At 37.7% G+C, this 24,664-nt stretch overlaps 1 protein-coding gene across 1 annotated transcript in view; it reads right to left on the bottom strand.

The window, feature by feature from the left end:
• The window catches only part of Spag16 (sperm associated antigen 16), a 523,611-nt gene that overhangs the window by 462,502 nt on the left and 36,445 nt on the right, over positions 1-24,664 (bottom strand). The window contains 2 exon segments of the mRNA XM_032899754.1: positions 9,306-9,423; positions 12,273-12,380. Of these exon segments, the coding sequence (XP_032755645.1) occupies positions 9,306-9,423; positions 12,273-12,380 (226 nt within the window).

Here is a 24,664-nt window from a genome sequence, read left to right as displayed (position 1 = left end):
GCAAGAATAGCCTGTTACACACACACACACACACACACACACACACACACACACACACACACACACACACACCATTACTCACTGGATCATCTTTATAATTTAAGACCACAGAATTTTATTGTTTTTTACTTCGAATTATACTAATTCCATATTATTTAATCATTTGGTCAAACTGTTACAGACTAGAGCACTGGGAATTGTTTCTGGATAGAGTTTTAGGATTCTATTGATGTTGTAAACACCGTGATCAAAAGCAAACTACAGAGTAAAAGATTTATTTTAGCTTACAGCTTATCGTCCAACATGGAGGGACCTTGGGTCAGGAACTCAAAAGCAATACCCTGAAACCAGGACTGAAGAAGAGGCCATGGAGGAGCACTGCTCACTGGCTTGCTCCTCATGTCTTGCTAAGCTTCCTTTCTTGCCAAGACCACCTATCCAGCGTTGGTAATAACACATAAGGAATTGGACCCTCGCACACCAATCCTGACTCAAGATAACATCCCACAGACTTGCCTGTAAGTCAGTTTTATGGAGACATTCTCAGTTGTGCTCTCCTCTTCCCGGTAGACTCTGTTAACAAAAGCTAATGAGTATAGAGTCTTAGAACAAGAAATGTGACTCAGTTTCTAGATACCTGGCTACCAAGAGCTTTTAGCTTATTGTAGGTTATTGGTGGAAATACATGGACTGCAGTGGAACCAGGCAGCTCCACAGTCAAGTCTGGCTGCCTAGAACACAGAGCTTCTATCAAGTGGGCTCTACCTGTGCTGACAGCTTCTCCTCAGGACAGCCCTGTTGTCTCTAACATTGAAACGATCTCAACTGAAAACTGTTAAGGAAGGGAATGGGGGCAGGTATGAATTTAAAGCTACAGACAAGAGGAGACCAGAGATAGCATCTATAATTATTAAGGTGAAATTTTCTTTGCCAAACTTCTTAGTCTATTACCTTTTAATTCAGCCTCTGTGCCATCCGCAGGAACAAGACCTCAGCAGATTCCTTCCCAGAGTATAACATTACTGGCTCTAGGTCAGCTCATGACAGCTCCCTGTTTTCTCAAGTGTCCTGAGCTGGGCCGCCATTATTTGCTGTTGCAGTATGCTTATCTTCCTTAACAGCTACTGGGAAGATGTGTCAAGCTCTACCTTCACCATTCTTGGAATATTCTGGCCCAAATTTCCAAATGTTTCCACACCATTCCCAGAAACTAGTCCCACAGCCTGCTAGGAACAGCATCATCGGGTTTGACACAGCAATGGCCCTCACTCTTCATTACCAATTACCTAAATTGTTACTTTTCTGTTGCTTTGACAACTACGTGACAAAGCAACTTAAGGAGTAGAGAGTGCAGGCTTCGTCTCGCATCATGAGGGTCCAGCCCTCATGGCAGACAGACCTGATGGCAGGTGCCCCAGAGAGCTAGCAACGCTGTATATACAATCAGGAAGCAGAGACAAATTCTAGTGCTCAGCTTGCTGTCTCCTTTTATCCAGTCCTGGACTCCAAGCCATGACATTATTATTCTATTTTCAGTTGAACTTCCCTGGAAATACCTTCACAGACCTGCCCTGAGGTGTGTTTCCATGGCAATCCTAAATACCATCAAGTGCGAAATGACTGTTAACCATCACACTTATGTACTTACAAATCAAATGCATTTTGGATTTTATGAATTATGGGATTTTTCAGAATTATGAAAATACTTTCCATATACTTTCAGAACTAACAACTAGAATTGTAAAAGTTTTAAGTTTTAAAACTTAGGTTTTAAGTTAATGTAAAAGAGTCATTTTAATGTTTATTATGTACCAAAGGAATTTAAGTGCTTACAAGATTTTTATCTAGTAAATGTGTACTTTCACTCTTTAAGATATAAATTGAATAGCATAAATGTCTAAATTCTGAGAGTTTCACCTATGCACATGGATGGGACAAATATCAAAGGCCCCACCCCGAGCTGAAAAGCAAGACAGGCAATCAACAGCTCCTGGAGTGGGAGAACGAGTTTCCAGAGAAGAGCCCGTGATAGGTTTCCCAGTCCCAAGTGGTCCGCCCTAAGTGCATATATATGAACAACACTAAGTGGACTTGATAGGCTGCATTTATACGTGCAATTACACATGCAGCAATCACAACCAAAGCAGAAGTCTGACCACAAGAAAGAATTAGGGGAACATGGGGTAATCTGGTGCAGGGAGAAGAGATGGAAACGACATTAAGTACTCGTGTATGAAATTCCCAAGAAATGTTAATTTGAAAGGTTATGCATTCTGAACATGCACAATGTAATTATTTATATCTTTGAAGAAGAGCATAGTAAATTAAATGCTCATGAAGATAAGGATCTGAGGATATGATCAGGGTTCTCATAGCAAGCAGGAGATTCTATTCTGCGGCTTTTAACTCATATCCTTAAGGTATGAGGTGAAATCTCAGGGTATATGGAATAAACCTTATGTTTAAAGATAAGCATAAATGTGATATGTTCTCTATGATGACTCATTGGTAAATGTTTCATATACTTTAACATAGTTTCATTGTACAGATATTTTGAATAAATAAATTCTGTGGCTTCACAACACACTAATAGGTTTAGGTCAGAAGACTAACCAATGACCACACAGTCAGGATATACCTGATGAATCAGCTCTAACAAAAAAAAGGTTTATTGACAACAGGTTGGTTTCTGTCTTTCAAATTAAAATCCCTTGGAAATTTTGGCTAAGAAAATTTCAGTCCCTGAAGGCATGGCTTACTTTCCAAAAAAAATGTTTCTAAAACCGTTGATTCTTCCCTAATTTGGGGACTAAGATAATTATTCCAAAACTATAAAAGAATAATTTCTGCCAGTCTTTTGCCAGTTAGTAAATTGTGATCAACAAATTATAAATCATCTACTTCTTAGTATAGACATTACATACTCTTGGAATGATCTTGAAGCTATGTTAAGAACATTATTGTATAAGCTTATTCAATCATTTGACCCATTTGGGGTTTGAATAATATGTATTGGTGTAAGTAATCATGTTTCATACAGAATGTATCCAAAAAGATTGGATTTTAAATCTATAAAACAATCCTGAAAAAAAAAATCAGATGCCTGGTATCAACGCTGTTCTTATTGAATCTATTTAAATAAGACTTTTTCAAATTGTAATCAGTCTTCAGTTTTAAAAAGCAGATATAGCTAAAAGAAGAAAGCTATTTCTAAATCCTAACTTCCATTTTCAATATCAAGAAATAAACTTTAGTATTTTCTATCAGAAAATATTTTCTGAATCTGCATTCTTTTTTAAAATCAAGAAAAAGCATTAGAAATGAGTCTATAAGAATAGATGTGGATATTGCATGCTCCAAATGGGAGCACGGAGTGTTTTCCAGTGAATATTAGTACAGAAGCATAGCCCCCTACAACAGAACAAAGAGATAGAGCCTAAGAGAGGAGAAATCAGAGGTCAGGCACGAGAACACAGGAGAAATAGTTTGACTTGAAAGAAAGGCTAAACATATCAAGTAGTTTGAAATTGATCCAAATACAATACATGCACTTCCATTTCCTCAGGGAACGGCCTCAAATACTGACATGCTGTACAGACATCTCACGGTTTGCATTATGCTGTAAAAGTATAGAACCTTTCAGATCGTGCTTTAGAACACTACATTCAAACATCATTATACTTCAGTAAAGGAACATAGACCTGTTAATATTTAAATAATTTTCTTTCAGGTTTACTTAATGTGAGTGTTTTCCCTTAATGAATATAGGTGCACACCTGTGTGCCTGCTGCTCATCTCTATCACAAGAAGGCATCACACTCCTGAAACTAGATTAATCAACAGTTGTGAACTACCACGTGGTTCACCAACAATAAGAGTAGCAAGTGCTCCTAACTTGAGATACTGAGGTATCTCTCAAGGAATGGTAACATTTAAAATACTAGACCAGAAACATAGGTCTGACAAAAAAGACAGAAAGAAAAGAAAAGGAGAGAGAGAGAGAGAGAGAGAGAGAGAGAGAGAGAGAGAGAGAGAGAGAGAGACTGACTGTCCATCCAACATGCTCACAGACACTGTAACAGAGACATAAAGTTAGGAAGGTCCCATAGTTCCTTCAAAGGAACCATGGAACAATATACATCATTAAAAACCAACCAAGGCTGTTTTAACCCAGAAAGATCCACATGATCTCTACCAGATAGGTTATCTATTGTTGAAAGACAAATAAAACTACTTTTCCACAGTAACAACAGTTTGCTGTGCATCTATGTCATGATATAAAAAAATTAAAACCTGACTTCTAATATCATTTTAACTTTTAGCCAAGGTTTTACTTCACACCATATTAGTCTTTAAGGAAAGTGGTTCATCTCTGTTTACTATGTGAGAAAACAGAAGAAAATATAAAAGACCTAAATGTTTACAGAACTGATTTACAGACTCTTAAATTCACACCATTACTCTCAATTTCTATATTTTTCTAATAAAGCAGTAATTAGGTGTGAAAACCAAAGAGTGTGTGTGAGCTAATATGTCCTCAGCATGGCCTTTGAGCAGCTTATGGGACCACCACCTTGTTAGAGAAGAGGGACAGGAAAATGTTTCCAGGTATAATAACCTGACCCTGATCACACAGCCAATGAGTGTCAGACCAATTCTGCTTGAGTTACAGAAGCAGTAATCAAGGACCCAGGGGTACAGTAAGGAAGTTGAAAGCATTAGTCTTCATTGTTGGCTTAACTGGACTTAGAATCACTATAGAGGCAAGTTCTGAACAGATCTGTGAGTTCATTTACAGGAAGAACTAAGGAGGAAAGCCTCATGTTGAACATATACAGGCAACACTAATCCAGGGGCTGTGGTCTTTGACTAAACAAAAATGAAGATGTAAGCTGAGAATGGGCAGGCCCTTTGCTCAGCTTCCCAAGGTACATCTCATGTTAACAGTTATTTCACTCTCCTGTACCATGATGTCCCTCATATGATGTACTGTATCCTCAAAAGGAACCAAAACCTTCCTTTCTTCCTTAATTTCCATTTTTCTGGGATTCTATCAAACAATGAGAAAAGTAACTAACATGTTACTTACTGCTGTTTATGTGAAAATAATCAAGGAGATAAAACTTTTAGAGCATGACATACATGTAATGAAATTTTAAATGATTAGAACATATATTTTAGTCATTAATACTTGCAATATAATTCAAATATTCCAGGACAGAAAATTAAAATCCAAGTACAAAAGGCACTGAAAGGATGATGTTTTATATTTTAAAGGCTAATAATTTCAATGAAGAGGCAAAAATAACATTATTTTTATATTTTAATAATATTATATGAATTGCATTGCCATCATGAAAGCTTTTGTAGCTTCTGAGTTTGGAAAGCAACAAAAGAATATTAAGCGTAGTCACAGTCTTACATTCTTTAACAAACTGCCATGCATTTTAATGCAGCATATCACCATTTTGCTTTCTTTTTCTTTTTTTAAATTCAATGCCAACAATACCTCCCCAAAGACCTGGGCCTGTACAAAAACAAATACTACCAGTAGAAGGAAAGGATGTCACTCAATATGAGTGAAGAAAATTCAACCAATAAATAAGAGTACCAAATATATATTTGAGAGAAATTTCTAAACAATATTATTTTGGGAACTACTACTACTACTACTTATTAGCAATATCTCTGATCTCTAAGGGCTTTTGAGGTAGGAGACAGCTTTCTAAAGCAATGATTCTCAATCTTTCTAAAGTTGTGACCCTTTAATACAGTTCTCCATGTTGTGGCGATCCACAGTCATAAAATTATTTTTGTTGCTACTTCTATCTGCAATTTTGCTACTAATGTGAATTGTTATATAAACACCTTATATATGGGATATCTAATATGTGACCCCTATGAAAGGGTCATATAGCAGGCTTCCACCCCAGCATCTGATGCTGGAGTCCTCATTGGTAAAATTGAATGACTGAGATTTTGTAACAAAACAACATTTGGCAGCCAATGTGGAGCACAAGCACAAGGACCAGGAAATCATGCAAGATGTGGACAAACTAAAAAGCCATCAGATTTGATAAGGCACCTAGGAAGTCCTCAAAGAGAGGTTAAGAATGGAAAACACCATAATACAAGACATTCGAACCCTGTATAGTGCTACTTTAAATGGCTTGAAAATAGAAGCAGAGATTTATCAATTATAATTACTATTAGTCTGGTAATTCACAGTCTATTCTTAATAACTGCCTTATATGTTTTTGTGCCAGAATATAAAAAACAGTGTCATAAGATGCAAGCCTTAGAAGACTTAGAAATGACAATTAAAAACTATTCACAGATGAGGGATTTAAACAACAACCTACCACACTATCACAGGATAAAACTGAAGAGGAGTGGTCCAAGGTTGTTAGAAAACCAATGTTAGTTTATCCAGTTACTATAAAAGACTTACCAAAAGATGACAGGCACCCCCAAAGTTATGAAAAAGTTAAATGTAATCTTAGAAACATTAGATTTGAGATTTTAAAAAGCCATCATTTCATACAATATGTATTTACCCTCTGTGAAGCAGATATTAAATTCATGGGCAACTCAGAACAGAATTATTCTCCAAGACTGGAAAGATTTGGAACAGAAATTTTGGAAGCTGGTCCTCAGTTACAATGGTGCACATGGTGGGAAGAGGAAGCCGGGGCCTTAGCACAATGAAATAGGGCTACAGATATTAATCTTTCCCAAGCTCAGTTGTCAGGTAAGGGTCAGTATGCTGAGTTACACAGGCAGCTTGAGTTGAGGTTCATGCCTTGGCACTGTCTTTTAGCAGCTTTAAATGCTTGGGACAAGGAAGTGAAGAATGAGGAAAGAAATCTGAGTCATTTACTAAAATTATACAAGGCCCCAAAGAAGTCTTCACAGATTTTTTGCAAAGACTGACTTCAGCTGTAAATAAAATAGTAGCATATTCAGAAGTCAGACAAATATTAATTGAATATTTGGCTTTAGAAAATGCTAACTTGGAATGCAAAATGATGATTAGGCTTTTTTTCCTCCATCTTTATTTAAATTGAGTATTTCTTATTTACATTTCAATTGTTATTCCCTTTCCTGGTTTCTAGGCCAACATCCCCCTAACCCCTTCCTCTCCCCTTCTATATGGGTCTTCCCCTCCTCATCCTTCCCCCATTACCGCCCTCCCCCAACAATCACGCTTTTAAGTCAAGATCTGTATCATAGATGATTGGGCTAGAAATATGGTTGATATTGGATCTCATATTTACGATGCTACTCTGAAAAAAATTTCTAAAAATTTCAAGGAAAATGAAAATATCACATGATTTAGTAATGGTAAATAAGGAAATCTGAAAAGAGATTGTACATAAGTCATTCCTAGAAACAATGTTTTTTTCCTAGAGATAATCAAAACAAAGGCCCCAGCATTCTGAAATCTGCAGAAGATGTAACAAAGACTGGTATTGGACTAATGAATGCAGATCAGCAAGGGACAGGCAAGGTAAGCCTTTGCCATGGAGAACTCCTACAGGCCCCAATATCAAATTTGATTTAATCATTTCATATCAGCATTATAGAAACTCATCCACAATGCAATTAAAAGATGTAATGCTTGTTGCTAAAAGTAACATGGACCTGATGCTGACAAACTGGGTCTAGGAAGCAATGTCAGTGACAATAGGACAACTGGCTAACTCCAAGAGAACGTTCCAATTTGTGAAACCTGTGCTAGGCACTATTGTTTATCACAGATTCTTGCTTTGTACATGGCTACTCTAGCAGACTACATTGTAAATAAGGACACATTTCAAGAATGAGACCTAGACCATCCCCCCTAGACAAAGAGCTAACCAAGAAGTCTGTAGCTACTTCTTGGTATCTGTGAGAACAAGAAGATCTCTGTATAATTAAATCTTAGGACACCTTCAATGTTAGAGACAGCAACACCAACCAATGACGGATGATTAGCAGTCTATGTCAGCAACTGACAGTCAGAGAAATAAGTATAATTAATAGTCAGCAAGACATGAGCAAGGTCTGAGGTAGAGAAGCTGGCTATGTAGCCAAAAGCAAGCAGAGTCAAGGTCAATTATTAACATCTAAACTAAAAATGAATAGAGGTGATCTTCAACCACCTCGACTAGATGAACAACACTCATATAGCACATAACCATCCCCTGGTTAGCTCAGGGGACATGCATAGGGCTTGTGGACTGTTCATTATTTTGGCCTATGATAATCCAGAGAATTAACTAAACTCAGTGGAGTAGCTCAGCCTCTGTCAAGTTTCTAATAATACCCTATAAAAAATATGAACAAAAGATATTCAATAGATTTTTTCCACTCTTGGAAACCCCACATTTTCTGAGAATTTATATTAATCTTTCTCGGTATCTCATTATTCTTTAATAACTCTTGATAAATCTGGCTTCTACTCTGCATACTCCTATGAGAGGCTGCATCAAGACCAATTGGTGGGATAGAGAAAACTTAGAGCCACTGTCCCATTTCAATCTTTAATAACTATGGGTGTGCAACATTTTAGGTCCTTGGAGCATGAATAACTAGACCATCTGTCATTCTCAAAATCTCTGTTCCAGCTAAGTATGTTGCTTAATGCTAATGTGGATAGTTTTCAAAGCTCACATTTTAACCACTCTGTTTATTGCTTTTACTACAACAGCTGAGTATTTTCTTCTAACTGTACTTTAGCAATATACTATTTCATGCTTCTGATACATATTAACTAATTAATTAATAATCATTATGAGTTGTTAATATATTAAATACTTTTCATCATGTTTTCAAATAAAATTTATATACAAATTTCTGGACAATGTTTTAAAACTTAACTCAAAAGTAAAACAATCAAGCTACTCATGAAAATGAAAGCTAAAGGGTGGAGCAACAGCTCAGTTGGTAAATTTCTTGACCCCCACATACAAATGTTCAACATGGTGGCACATACTTGTGATCCCAATACTTGGAATATAAAGACGAGAATATCCCTGGGACTCCCTGATCAATCAGTCTAGCATAATTGGTGAGCATCAGTCCAATGAGGAACCCTGTCTCATAGGAGGTAGATAGCATGTCTGAGAATAACACATGATGTCCTACATATGCATACATATGTACCTGGCCTCCATATACATACACACCCTTGAGCACACAAAATCATACACACAAACACACATATGTGTATGCATGCATGCACACACACATGCACGCACACACAATAAACAAGAAATGATTACAAACTGTTTCAAGGTAGCTTTGGCTGCCTCTTTCCTTACCTTCCCAACAGCTCGATCTCTTTCCAAAGAGGTCAGCATTTTCTCCTTCAGTAAAGCATGATGTTTCTCATGTAACACCCTTATAGTTGGTTCGTAAGATGCATAATGCAATTTCAGCCTATAAAAGTAAAAGGCCAGCGGCATCATCAGAAAGGGTAAAATAGTTACATCAGTGATTTTTATCTAACATCTAATCCCTTTCTTTCCTCTTTCATTCCATCTTTGTGTGCTTATGAATAAAAATGAATAGCCATGGAAAGGTCAACATGCCAGAGCCAAGAAGCACGAAGTGTTATTTTCTGTGTAATTTCAGTCTACCTCAGGTTAGGGATAAATAAAGGAAACTTTATTTTCCTTCTGCACTTTCCAATTTCCCAGCAGCACATTCTCTTCTATATCTGAGTATGTACTCAGAGGACTACCTCAGTTCTTTCAAAATTAGAGAGTATATGTTTACAGACAGAATAGTACTATGTGCCTGCAATCCCAACACTCAGGAGGCAGCGGCAGTAGGATCAGAAGTTCAAGGCCGGTCTCAGCCACATAGTGAGTTCAAGACCAGTCTGGGATTTATGAGACCTTGTTTCACAAAACTTAACATCCAGTTACAATTCACAAAAAAGAAGGGTCATAAGCAACAGGCAATTAAACCAGAAACCAGGAGTTTTGTTTATACCAAAATAAAAGGTAATCTTGAAAACATGTTTCAATGACTTCATATTAAGAAAATTGAGTATAGAAATATATTTTTTTATTAACTTGAGTATTTCTTATATACATTTCGAGTGTTATTCCCTTTCCCAGTTTCCGGGCAAACATCCCCCTCCCCTTCTTTATGGGTGTTCCCCTCCCCATCCTCCCCCCCTTGCCGCCCTCCCCCCAACAATCTAGTTAAATATATTTTTAATTTGAGCCTATATGTCTGTGTGACTACAAACCACATGTGTGCAGGTGCCCAAAGAGATTAAAAGAGGGTGTCAGATACACTGTAACAGGAACTATATGTACTCATTTGCTGCCTGGTGGGTACTGCAAATAGTACGCAGGCCCCTTTTTATCTTTTGCTCTTAAGTATAGAACCATTTCTCTAATGCAAAAAATAGTTTAATGTCTCAAAGAAAATAATACTACATAAGTACCTTCAAAATTTTGTCTGATTGAAAAATGTCTTCAACAATGCTTTAGTTTTTACTGAAGAATACATTATGTGAAGTAAAATATATAGATCCCAAGTGTCAGAGTTATCTGTTTAGATTAATATGCATATTCAGTAAAATCATATAGTGGCACTTCTAACATCCCAGAAAACTCTGGGACTGTGTATTTGGTGCCAAACAATATTTTCTCACTAGACGTTCTTTTCTTTCACTTAGAACAGTTTTCCAAGTTATGCTGTATCATACACTGGTAGCTGTATTTCATTCCATTTCTGAGCAGGATTCTCTTACATATATATTCATTATTTGAATAAAAATACATGAAGTCTACATTGCAATTGAAGTCCTACGATGTTGGAGACGTCTAAACTATGGGATAGGAACTGAGGGAAGGTAGAGGCACAGAATCAATCCCGAGCCAGGGACAGGCTACATGTGCTGCAGAGGCAGACCTCCAAGGGTGGGGCTACTCAAGATGCTTGTAATGAATCTCATGACAAGCCCCAGATACCAGATATGTGCATGCAGGTTTGTATTTTGCCCTACTGGATTTCTGTTTGCTTTGTCATATACCTCCACCCCTCCAGTCTGGAATGAGACTGTTTTCTCCGTATCATTATATATTGTAAATTATTTTTTGAATTTATGAAGCATCACAGTAGAGATTGCCCTGAGTTCCAAACCTGTTGGGACTTTTCAACAGTACTGGAAGTATTAATTACTGTGGAAACATTGAGAGTTCAAAAAAATATTTCATACTATGAGACAGGAGCTCATAAAGCACAGGGGCAGAATCATAGAGTTCAAGTCCAAAATGCTACTCAGAATTTCATGAATTCCCATACTTGGTCTCCAGATATTGATGTTGTTAGGGAAGGCAGAGGAATATTCAGGAGGTTGAGATGTACTAGGAACAGGCAGTCACTGGTAAAGCATAGAGGTTGTTCTAGCCTGGTTCCTCTTCTCATTCACTCTTTAGTCTCTGATGGGCCAGAATTCTAGCCCTGCTTCCACGCCCATGCCACCAGGACGGCATGTATCCATCAATCTAAAAGCCAGAACAAGTCTTGCTTCTTGCACAATATCATATAATAACACTGAGAAAAGAAACCACTTCAGTATGTCCTTTTTAATTGTATATTTAATGGGTAAGACATATATTTAAGCATAAATATGTAATGTTTATATTGGACATATTTTTAATATCCTTGTCAACACAGAATGTTTTTATATGGTATTATCATAGAACAAACAAAAGACCATTTTATTTGAGGACTATAAAACTGACTTCTTGTTTTACGTGAAAAGAATGGAAGGAAGCTAATGAAGGAGGAATCCTGAGTATGAGCAACACCTCCCAGAATACCTTCTGTAGTTTCTCTTATAGATTCAAGCTAATTTAGGATATGCCTTGTACCCCAGCAAAGCTCTGCCTGTTCTCTGTTGTCCATGGCACATCTGGTGAACTTCCCATGTTCTTTCATGATCTGTGCTGCTGCATGTGGTATTCTGTCTCATAATGGCAGCCTGAGGACATCACTCTACATGCTTACCCACTATTCACAATTCACCCCACTGGAAACACACCGTTGAAGTCCTTTGCTTATACCAGACTTACTAAGGCTGTGTCTTAAATGACAAAGCAACAATACAGTACATTTTCTTACATTTTTGTTTAACTTCTCAATAACACATTCCAATAGTGTGAATATGCCTTCAATTCAAGGGCCTAAACTTCCTATCCAATAAACTTAAAGAAACAAGTTTATTGAAACAGCACTGCTCAAGTCAACACACATGAGCATCTCACCCTTTGAGGTCAGCAATGAGCTTGTTCTTTTCTTGCAGTATGCGCTTATGATGCATGCGATGGAAGTTCCGTTCCTTCTGGGTTTTCAGCAGATCTTCTTTGGCCTTTCTGAAAAACACCAATACCACCAATTTTCAAAACCACTGTTGTTTCCTTCCTGAGAAAAGTGCTTAATGTTGAGTCCCAGAGGAGAGTAAGCCAGTGACAACTGAGTAGCACGGAAGGTGCAGTATTCACTGAGAGCCCAGCATTTCATGCATGGTGGTCTTATTCTACATTGCTAGGTTATGAAAGGACAAAGCTTATACTTCAGAGACATGAGTCATTCATGCCTTACAATTTAAAATCAAGTTTTTCCTACAATGTCACAGTGGTATGCAAAGCACCCTAAAGGGCTGATCTCATGCCCATTCAACACAAAATGAACCCACTGCTATTCGTGGAGGTCTTTGCTTAGAATGCTTGTCTTATACTTATACATTATGAAGTCCTGTTTTGAGTTTGTAGGATTTTAGGGATTTCATAATGTAGATGTGTAAAAAAATCATAAAATCTCAAGCACATACAATTCTATTTACCAGTAATTCCTGTATGCTTAGGAGAAAGATTTTTGTTGTTTTCTTCTTCAATTTTTCCATTCTCTGTGACCAATTATATTGTTGTTTCACTGTGAATTTTAGTTCATATGTAAAGACTTTTAGAATTTAAATATTACCTCCAGAACAAAAACTTTCACGATTTAAAATATCATTATTGACCCCTCCACTTTCTTCCTTCCAACCACTGCAATAATCCTCTTTCCCCACTCACTCTCAAAACTAACTGGCTGGGGAGATATATATATATATATATATATATATATATATATATATATATATATATACTTTTACTGTTTTAAAATTAAAAATACACCAAGGAAATATATTACACACACTTTAAAAGATTCAGAGTGAATATGTTTTCCTTCAGTTGTGAGTTCATGACTCACTAGTAGAACAGTAAGATAGATACTTGGCTGAAATTTTACAGGTAAAACCACACTGCACTGCAAACAATAAACAGACTCATATCTGTAAAGGACTAATAAAGGGCTTATATCTTTTTCTAATGTTCATTATTTGCCTGTACTTCTCTGTCTATGCACAGGACCCCATGAAAATATTGCCTTTCTACATTAATGTATCACTGAGACTGCATTGTTCTAGACTGTTTATTTCTCCAAAAATTAAAAAAAATGTATTTCTTAGACTTTTTGTAGGAAAATCTATTTCACTGAACTCTTCCTGATACACTGTCTCTTACAGTCTTAGGGACTTTCTTCTGAAATGTTCCCTTAGATGTATATACAGGTGCTGTGATGTAGATTTATCTCGTGGGGCTGGACTCTCCATGATGTGTGAAGGAGACTCACTGTATTCAGATATGCACCCACCAGTGAGCCCACTGGGTCCCTACAGATACAGACACGTGGCCATGTAAAGAACAGTATTTATTGTAGAGACTTGATGTGCCAGGTAGGAGTCTCCACCATCTCAGAGGAGATGAGGATGCAGAATGGGAAGCAGAATTTTGTGAGGGGTGAACCAGGACACAGAAGAAGGACTGGGAATTGTAGGGAGGAGATGAGAGTTGCTATGAATAGGAGATACATAAAAGAGATCGGAATACCAATGATCAGACACATTATATACATGTATGACATTATCACTAAACATACACATTAAAATAAAGAGATTAACTTGTAAAAAGAATAAAAAGATGAAATTCTCAATAAAAATTAACTATTAAAAATGTGAGCATACTTGTGATTCAGTCAAAAGAGAAATATTCTTATACTGGATAGGCTAATGCAAATTATATTTAAAATGGAGTTCTATGTGATGTCTTAATTGGAGTATGTCACTCACTTCCACTATATGCTAGTCTCAGTAAAGGATGGTCTATAATGAACAACAAAATATCAGCTCTATCCATATTGGATAACTAATGACATGCTGCTTCCTTGAGCTTTTCACACTCTGAAGAAATGAACTGACCTGGAGGGCAGACACACTACTTTAGGACCAGAAGGGAAGAAATAAACTTTTATGTGTCACAAATATTGCAAAATTGAGATTCACATAAATGCACACAGATATGCCTCCGTGGTGAGCCAGCTCAGAGGATTCTGTGAGGAACAGTGTCTGGGCCGCTGCCAAGGAAGTTTGTGGGACAAAGTTAGGTCTCTAGGTTCCTGATGGAACATATGTTAATCAGTAGGACTTCTGGCCATCAAATCAAATTATAAATGGTGTGTGGTCAAAGAGACAACGATACAAATTCTAAGTTTCTTCTTCCAAATCTTTCAATCTTTTTTGGATAATCTTTATTAATCTTTACTAAGAAATTTTGAGTTTGCATCACACATGAAATAAGTAAGTAACGTCCAATAAACACAACACTAACAATGATCATCTTCCATCCAACCTCCAACTTCATATTCATGCTAACTTTTTGATATGTACAGTAAATTATGATTCAAATATTCATATTTGAAACTCATTTAATGAATATTTCAATAACTGTTAATTTTTTACAGCTTTCAACCATGTGCACAAATACATGTAATACACGCTACAAGAGGAAATAGCAAAACCCAAGAAGCCAGGTGTGTTAGCTGCTTTCCTCATTGTTAAGTTATGACAGAACAGTTTAAACAAGGGGACTTACTGTGCCCCACATTAGAGGTCACAGTTTCCACAGCAGGGAAGTTGTGCCATCAGTACTGAGGGACAGCCAGGCATTCACAAGAAGCCAAGACCGTGAAAGGCTGGTGCTCAGATGGCTTTTTCCCTTTTCACTCAGATTGGAACCTTAGGACATGAGATGCAGTGTTGTTAGGTAAGCCACCAGAGACCACTTTGTAGATATCCTTAAAAACAAAAAGAAAGTCCATATTTCCAGCTGGTGGCTGCACAGGTAACTTGTCCAAATCATACATCCTGGAGCCTTACAACCCTGGTTTTCACACTTCATTTAACAAAAAGTGGAACTTCAGAAGTCAAAAAGCAAGGCTAATCCATTTAGGGACTTTTTATTTGAGGAGTTTCCTAGATGTACAAACCAAGTCTTTGTTCCCATTTTGGCAAGTGCTGGGTCTATGTGCTGGGTTTGGATGATACCTCTAACCTGGTGTCAGTTGTGGTAAGGTCTGGGGGCCTATTACAGTAGCTTTCAAGGGGGATCTTCTCTCTTCAGTTGAACCTTCCTAGACATCCTTCATTGTGGGAAAACTCTGCTAATCGAAGTCAAAGTTTACCATGATCAGATAGCCTCTGGGCTCAATGCAATATGGAAGATCCCTTCATTAACTGGACTACTTCTCTGACCTTGTCTGGGGAATTCTTAGCCCCCACACATGCCTCTACCTGAGGACTGTCACTTAGCCTTAGGTAGATTACAGGTTCAGTTTCCTTTCTCCTGATTAGAAACTGTTCAGCTAGTACCTGAGATTCCTGAAATGTGTTCCCATGCTAACCAAGTTCTTCAGTACTCTAAGTCCTCAGACAATTGCCTTTGTACATCATGGATGTTCCTACCCTAAGTGGACATTCAACATTCAGGGATACTGAGACCCCTCCCCTACTTGTCCTCTCTATTCCCACTGTCCTCATGGACCATATGGGCTAATTATCCATCAGATTGGGAAAAATCACACTTCATGAAATGTGTTTCTATGGTGATTTTAAGTTTAATCCAGTTGAAAATAAAGATGGGTAATCACACTATGAATTTGAAAAGTAGCATTTCCCCACAAGGCCAGAGTAAAACTACTTCCTATTTTCTTTAAATTTATCCAAAACTTTAGAACTACCACATTCTAACTGTAATTTTATCATAACACACACCAGAACTCAATGTACTAGCTTATTAAGATAAATATTTGCTAACCACTAGTACAACAGTTGCTAGACATTGACAGAGTGCAAATGCCTTTGATGTCAATTACCTCCAGGGTTTTCATGCCATAGACGTAGCTTCAAATCACACAATTCACTAAAATATTTGAAAATTTCACAAAATCTACTTTTCTTATTTTACTATCAAACTATTTGTAATTTAACATTTTTCCATATATTTTTTAAACCACCACTGATTTAACTGAAAACCATTAATGTCCACTAACTATGGAGTTACCAGTGAGCAATCTCATAGCTCTTCGTTCAAGAATGACTTTAGAGTCCCTCAGAATGTATGTATGTCTTAACGCTTATTTGAAGGTTATAAATCTGCAGCCAAATTTCCTTAGACTACATTTAGACACCTAAAGGCCACTCACAAACTCTGTGTTTGATCTAGTTTCTATACTTGTTTACCCTTGTAGTTTCATTTATGTATATATATTTATATATAACTACATATATAAACATGCAGATATATGTTTATTTTTAAATTTTATTACTTATAGGTATTGGTGATAAGGGTTGTGAGTATGGGCATAAGCTTGCAGGTACCTATAGAAATCAGAAGAAACCATGGGACACACTGGAGCTAGAGTTCCAAACAGTTATGAACTGTCAAAATGAGTGCTGGAAATCTAACTCCTGTCCTCCAGAAAAACAGCAAAACCTACAGACACTTTTCTCCAGCCCCTGCCCTCATATAATTTAATCAGTTACCACACATCACTCTCCACTCACTTACTTCTGGAATTTTGAGTGTTACACAGAATTTAGACTCAAGTTTAATTTTTACGTAATTGGTATTATATTCTGGCTAAGCTCTGCCCATTGTAATTTTTAAACTAAAACTAATTTTCATTCAGACATGCAGCTTATTTTTCAACATTTTGCAACTGTTTATGTAGTTTATGTTAATACAAGAAAGCACAGTGAAGATAGCTTTCCACTCAACAATAAAAAATGCAAGTATTTCTAACTCATTGATTTAGGATATAGTTTTTCTTATCAAAATCACCTTGAGTTCTTCAAGGAAACGTTATGTTTGTGACAGCTTTTTGCCATCAGACGGTTCTAAACTCCCTTGGATTTTTTGTTTAATTTCAACAGTTCCGTAAAGCCTCAAACTTCAAATTGTAACCACTTGCTAACATTTGCTAATTAAACATGATTAACTATTAGGCTAAAATCTTAAATAATTCCAGTTCTGATCAAGATGCTTAAATTTTCTAAGAATTCTGTTTTGTCCTAAGAACAATTTTAAAAAGTCAGATAAATTTTAAATTAATTTTTTCTAGAACCTACCAGAGAGCTGAAGTGTAACAATCATAGCATAAAAACAACATATGAGCAAAGCCCCCTACTCTTAGACAGAGACAAGAATGTACTGAAACAGAGATAAACAGACAAGAAGGTGGGCAGCCTCTAATGGGAGAATACTAAGTAATGTCAAGTGAGAGTAGTAAGACAGGTGGAAAGGCTGGGTAGGTTGAATCCATTTGCAAGCTCTTTTCCACAATCCACCCTCCCCCTTCTCAGTTTTCAATTGGGAAGTTTTGGAGACCAAAGAAGCTACTTAAATAAAGCATGAAATTTCAGGGTGGAGGATGTCCCACACCACTTAAAATTTTATGAAGTTAGCTAATTCATGAAAACTTCTGTGGTAATGGTGACTTCGAATGTTACAAATGTGTAGCCCATTTTTTAGACTACAGTTAGATACCTAAAGGACACTCACAAGCTCTGTGTTTGACCTTACATCTATCCTTGTCACTACTAGGAAAATCCCCTCAGAATGTGGAACAAGTTAGTACCTCGTACCAATTCCAAGCTAAGACTGTAACCAGATACATCCAAAACTAAGCATTTTGCTGTACACCACTTATCAAGAATGTGTTCCAATAGTGCCAAGATTTGTAATCTTTTCTTCTATTAAAACTCAATGAAGGTATAAGATTAGACCATGGTCTCTGGGCCAGCTTGAATCTGTATTTATACTTAGCCCATGGTCATTCATATTCAGCTTCAAAACAAACTATCTCTTGTTCCCTTTGAGATGAGCTTCTGTGTCCAGAGTTCATACAAGTCCTTTCATGCAGAAGTAACCAGTGGGTGAGGAGGGTAATGACGATGCCACTGGCACATGGGAGCAGCTAAGCCATTTACAGGTGGAAGAATAGAAGAAAACATCTCACTCCAGGGGCAGGTGAAGGAGCAGGTAAACCTTTTGGATCTGGAACTTCATCTTCTCAAGCAGAGTCCCACACTCCTGTCTTGGAGGACACTCCACCAAGAACAATAGATACAAGGGGTGACTATAAGCTGAGCAGGTCAGAGGAGGGTGGAAAGATTAGAGTCCTGACCACCAGGGCTCAAGGACACAAAAGGCTCCCTTTAAGGTGAGGATGAACCAGAAGAGAAGGAAGCTATCTGATGTACCTTTCCCATGACCCTGTGACCCCATGACCCCATGACCCCATAACCCCATGACCCCATAACCCCATGGCCCCATAACCCCATGACCCCAGTGAGTTGTAGATGAAAATATATATATTATGAGGAAGCATAAAGAGGGTAAAGTAAATGGTTGTGGATGGATTTTGTTGTGAAAATATAAGAATACACTCACACCCAACTTTATTTTACTTTATATTGAAAGCATGAAAATGTGTATATAAGGAATTGCTCTCAAAATGAAAGAAGGCAAAATATACATGAATGGAAATACCAGAGAACAAATTCAATTTAAAATTCTAGTGTTAAATCTCCATAATTAAACAATAAATGGGTTCAACTCTGGTTAAAATAGTTCTTGTATGATAAAGAGATGACATTGGCCATAGAAAATTCTACATAACAATGGGACCTTTGGAGCTACAGTTACAGGCCTCAGACTGTATCCACTTAAACAGTAACCACCACACACACACACACACACACACACACACACACACACACACACACACACACGTATCCAAAGGCTACTGTTCACAGTCATGTATGGTAAAGTACAAAGAACAACCAAAATCGGGCAAGTTTTTAAATGACTAATGTAATGAGTACGGCTGGCTGGACAACTAGGATAGCTGGGATTCTGAACTCACCTACATGCTCTTTCCCGTAGACTTCCACTACAATCTTCATGATCACGACATAATAAATACTGAGCATAACAGATGAGCTATATTCAGTTCTTCTCAGAGACTTGTCTTCCAAAATAAGGTGTGTGGCAATAGGTAGTTACATTGCTTCTAATAGTCCAAAGATATGAGTATACAATCAGTACATCTTTATAAAAAGTAAACATGGGGATGGAGAGATAGCTTGACTGTTAAAAGATGCTGCTCTTGCAAAGATTCTGGGTGTGTTGCCCAGCACAACTTCATAGCCAGCCACCACTCCTTACAACAGTTTCAGAGGTTCTAGTGCCTTCTTTTCGGAATCTGTAGGTACTGTAAACTCAATGCACAGACATATATGTAGGCAAAACACCCCTCTACATAAAATAAAAATAAAACTCTGTGGGGTATTGTTGGTTGATAGTGTTGTTCAAACACCTTCAGCTCCTTCAGTCTTTTCTCTAACTCCTCCATTGGGTCCCCTTGTTCAGTCCAACGTTTAACTGCAAGCATCCTCATCTGTCTCAGTAGCACTCTGGCAAAGCCACTCAGAGACACCCATATCTGGCTCTTGTCAGCAAGTACTTCTGGGCATCAGCAGTAGTGACTGGGTTTGGTGGCAGCATATGGAATAGATCCCCAGGTGGGGCAGTCTCTGGATGACCTTTCCTTCAGTCCCTGCTCCACCAGAGTTCCCAGGCACTAAGCCACCAACCAATGAGTATACACCTATGACTCAGCCACATATGTAGCAGAGGATGGCATTGTCCAACATCAAAAGAAGGAAAAGCCCTTGGTCCTTTGAAGGCTTATTTCTCCAATGTGGGGTAATGCCAGGGCATTAAGGTGGGAGTGGGTGGGCGGGAGTGGGAGCATTCTCATAGAAGCAGAGGGAGGGGAAGGAAATATAGGAGAGAGGGAAAAGGGGATAACACTTGAAATGTAAATATATAAAATATCCAAGAAAAATAAAATTTAAAAAAATCAGAAAACATGAAAGAAAAAACAAAAAAATTAATTTTAAAAATTAACTTTCGCTTCCTGGTTGCTGCCGCCGCGGAGAGCCCGTGGGCAGCACCCCGCGAGCGAACTTGAGCCTCGGGACCACAGGTAAGACCAACTTTTCTGCTGCAAGTGACCTGCCTGGTGAACTCAAGACACAGGCCCACAGGAACAGCTGAAGACCTGTAGAAAGGAAAAACTACACGCCCGAAAGCAGAACACTCTGTCCCCATAACTGGCTGAAAGAAAAGAGGAAAACAGGTCTACAGCACTCCTGACACACAGGTTTATAGGACAGACTAGGCACTGTCAGAAATAGCAGAACAAAGTAACACTAGAGATGATCTGATGGCGAGAGGCAAGCACAGGAACCCAAGCAACAGAAACCAAGACTACATGGCACCATCGGAGCCCAATTCTCCCATCAAAACAAACATGGAATATCCAAACACACCAGAAAAGCAAGATCTAGTTTCAAAATCATATTTGACCATGATGCTGGAGGACTTCAAGAAAGACGTGAAGAACTCCCTTAGAGAACAAGTAGAAGCCTACAGAGAGGAATCGCAAAAATGCCTGAAAGAATTCCAGGAAAACATAAATAAACAAGTAGAAGCCCATAGAGAGGAGACACAAAAATCCCTGAAAGAATTCCAGGAAAACACAATCAAACAGTTGAAGGAATTAAAATGGAAATAGAAGCAATCAAGAAAGAACACATGGAAACAACCCTGGATATAGAAAACCAAAAAGAAGAGACAAGGAGCTGTAGATACAAGCTTCACCAACAGAATACAAAGAGATGGAAGAGAGAATCTCAGGAGCAGAAGATTCCATAGAAATCATTGACTCAACTGTCAAAGATAATGTAAAGCGGAAAAAGCTACTGGTCCAAAACATACAGGAAATCCAGGACTCAATGAGAAGATCAAACCTAAGGATAATAGGTATAGAAGAGAGTGAAGACCCCAGCTCAAAGGACCAGTAAATATATTCAACAAAATCATAGAAGAAAACTTCCCTAACCTAAAAAAAGAGATACCCATAGGCATACAAGAAGCCTACAGAACTCCAAATAGATTGGACCAGAAAAGAAACACCTCCCGTCACATAATAGTCAAAACACTAAACGCACAAAATAAAGAAAGAATATTGAAAGCAGTAAGGGAAAAAGGTCAAGTAACATATAAAGGCAGACCTATCAGAATCACACCAGACTTTTCGCCAGAAACAATGAAGGCCAGAAGATCCTGGACTGATGTCATACAGACCCTAAGAGAACACAAATGCCAGCCCAGGTTACTGTATCCTGCAAAACTCTCAATTAACATAGATGGAGAAACCAAGATATTCCATGACAAAACCAAATTTACACAATATCTTTCTACAAATCCAGCACTACAAAGGATAATAAATGGTAAAGCTCAACATAAGGAGGCAAGCTATACCCTAGAAGAGGCAAGAAACTAATCATCTTGGCAACAAAACAAAGAGAAGAAAAGCACACAAACATAACACATCCAAATATGAATATAACAGGAAGCAATAATCACTATTCCTTAATATCTCTCAACATCAATGGCCTCAACTCCCCAATAAAAAGACATAGATTAACAAACTGGATACACAACGAGGACCCTGCATTCTGCTGCCTACAGGAAACACACCTCAGAGACAAAGACAGACACTACCTCAGAGTGAAAGGCTGGAAAACAACTTTCCAAGCAAATGGTTGGAAGAAGCAAGCTGGAGAGGACATTCTAATATCAAATAAAATCAATTTTCAACTAAAAGTCATCAAAAAAGATAAGGAAGGACACTTTATATTCATCAAAGGAAAAATACACCAAGATGAACTCTCAATCCTAAATATCTATGCCCCAAATACCAGGGCACCTACATATGTAAAAGAAACCTTACTAAAGCTCAAAGCACACATTGCACCTCACACAATAATAGTGGGAGATTTCAACACCCCACTCTCATCAATGGACAGATCATGCAAACAGAAATTAAGCAGAGACATAGACAGACTAAGAGAAGTCATGAGCCAAATGGACTTAACGGATATTTATAGAACATTCTATCCTAAAGCAAAAGGATATACCTTCTTCTCAACTCCTCATGGTACTTTCTCCAAAATTGACCATATAATTGGTCAAAAAACAGGCCTCAACAGATACAGAAAGATAGAAATAATCCCATGCGTGCTATCGGACCACCACGGCCTAAAGCTGGTCTTCAATAACAATAAGGGAAGAATGCCCACATATACGTGGAAACTGAACAATGCTCTACTCAATGATAACCTGGTCAAGGAAGAAATAAAGAAAGAAATTAAAAACTTTTTACAATTTAATGAAAATGAAGGTACAACATACCCAAACTTATGGGACACAATGAAAGCTGTGCTAAGAGGAAAACTCATAGCGCTGAGTGCCTGCAGAAAGAAACAGGAAAGAGCATATGTCAGCAGCTTGACAGCATACCTAAAAGCTCTAGAACAAAAAGAAGCATATACACCCAGGAGGAGTAGAAGGCAGCAAATAATCAAACTCAGAGCTGAAATCAACCAAGTAGAAACAAAAAGAACCATAGAAAGAATCAACAGAACCAAAAGTGGGTTCTTTGAGAAAATCAACAAGATAGATAAACCCTTAGCCAGACTAACGAGAGGACACAGAGTGTGTCCAAATTAACAAAATCAGAAATGAAAAGGGAGACATAACTACAGATTCAGAGGAAATTCAAAAAATCATCAGATCTTACTATAAAAGCCTATATTCAACAAAACTTGAAAATCTGGAGGAAATGGACAATTTCCTAGACGGATACCAGGTACCGAAGTTCAATCAGGAACAGATAAACCAGTTAAACAACCCCATAACTCCTAAGGAAATAGAAGCAGTCATTAAAGGTCTCCCAACCAAAAAGAGCCCAGGTCCAGACGGGTTTAGTGCAGAATTCTATCAGACCTTCATAGAAGACCTCATACCAATATTATCCAAACTATTCCACAAAATTGAAACAGATGGAGCACTACCGAACTCCTTCTATGAAGCCACAATTACTCTTATACCTAAACCACACAAAGACCCAACAAAGAAAGAGAACTTCAGACCAATTTCCCTTATGAACATCGACGCAAAAATACTCAACAAAATTCTGGCAAACCGAATCCAAGAGCACATCAAAACAATCATCCACCATGATCAAGTAGGCTTCATCCCAGGCATGCAGGGATGGTTTAATATACGGAAAACCATCAACGTGATCCATTATATAAACAAACTGAAAGAACAAAACCACATGATCATTTCATTAGATGCTGAGAAAGCATTTGACAAAATTCAACACCCCTTCATGATAAAAGTCCTGGAAAGAATAGGAATTCAAGGCCCATACCTAAACATAGTAAAAGCCATATACAGCAAACCAGTGGCTAACATTAAACTAAATGGAGAGAAACTTGAAGCAATCCCACTAAAATCAGGGACTAGACAAGGCTGCCCACTCTCTCCCTACTTATTCAATATAGTTCTTGAAGTTCTAGCCAGAGCAATCAGACAACAAAAGGAGGTCAAGGGATACAGATCGGAAAAGAAGAAGTCAAAATATCACTATTTGCAGATGATATGATAGTATATTTAAGTGATTCCCAAAGTCAACCAGAGAACTACTAAAGCTGATAAACAACTTCAGCAAAGTGGCTGGGTATAAAATTAACTCAAATAAATCAGTAGCCTTCCTCTACACAAAAGAGAAACAAGCCGAGAAAGAAATTAGGGAAACGACACCCTTCATAATAGACCCAAATAATATAAAGTACCTCGGTGTGACTTTAACCAAGCAAGTAAAAGATCTGTACAATAAGAACTTCAAGACACTGAAGAAAGAAATTGAAGAAGACCTCAGAAGATGGAAAGATCTCCCATGCTCATGGATTGGCAGGATTAATATAGTAAAAATGGCCATTTTACCCAAAGCGAACTACAGATTCAATGCAATCCCCATCAAAAATACCAATCCAATTCTTCAAAGAGTTAGACAGAACAATTTGCAAATTCATCTGAATAACAAAAAACCCAGGATAGCTAAACTATCCTCAACAATAAAAAGGACTTCAGGGGAATCACTATCCCTGAACTCAAGCAGTATTACAGAGCAATAGTGATAAAAACTGCATGGTATTGGTACAGAGACAGACAGATAGACCAATGGAATAGAATTGAAGACCCAGAAATGAACCCACACACCTATGGTCACTTGATTTTTGACAAAGGAGCCAAATCCATCCAATGGAAAAAGATAGCATTTTCAGCAAATGGTGCTG

The sequence above is a fragment of the Rattus rattus genome, chromosome 4 (assembly GCF_011064425.1).
Source record: "Rattus rattus isolate New Zealand chromosome 4, Rrattus_CSIRO_v1, whole genome shotgun sequence".
NCBI classification, from domain to species: domain Eukaryota; kingdom Metazoa; phylum Chordata; class Mammalia; order Rodentia; family Muridae; genus Rattus; species Rattus rattus.
This window is presented reverse-complemented; position numbering and strand designations above follow the sequence as displayed.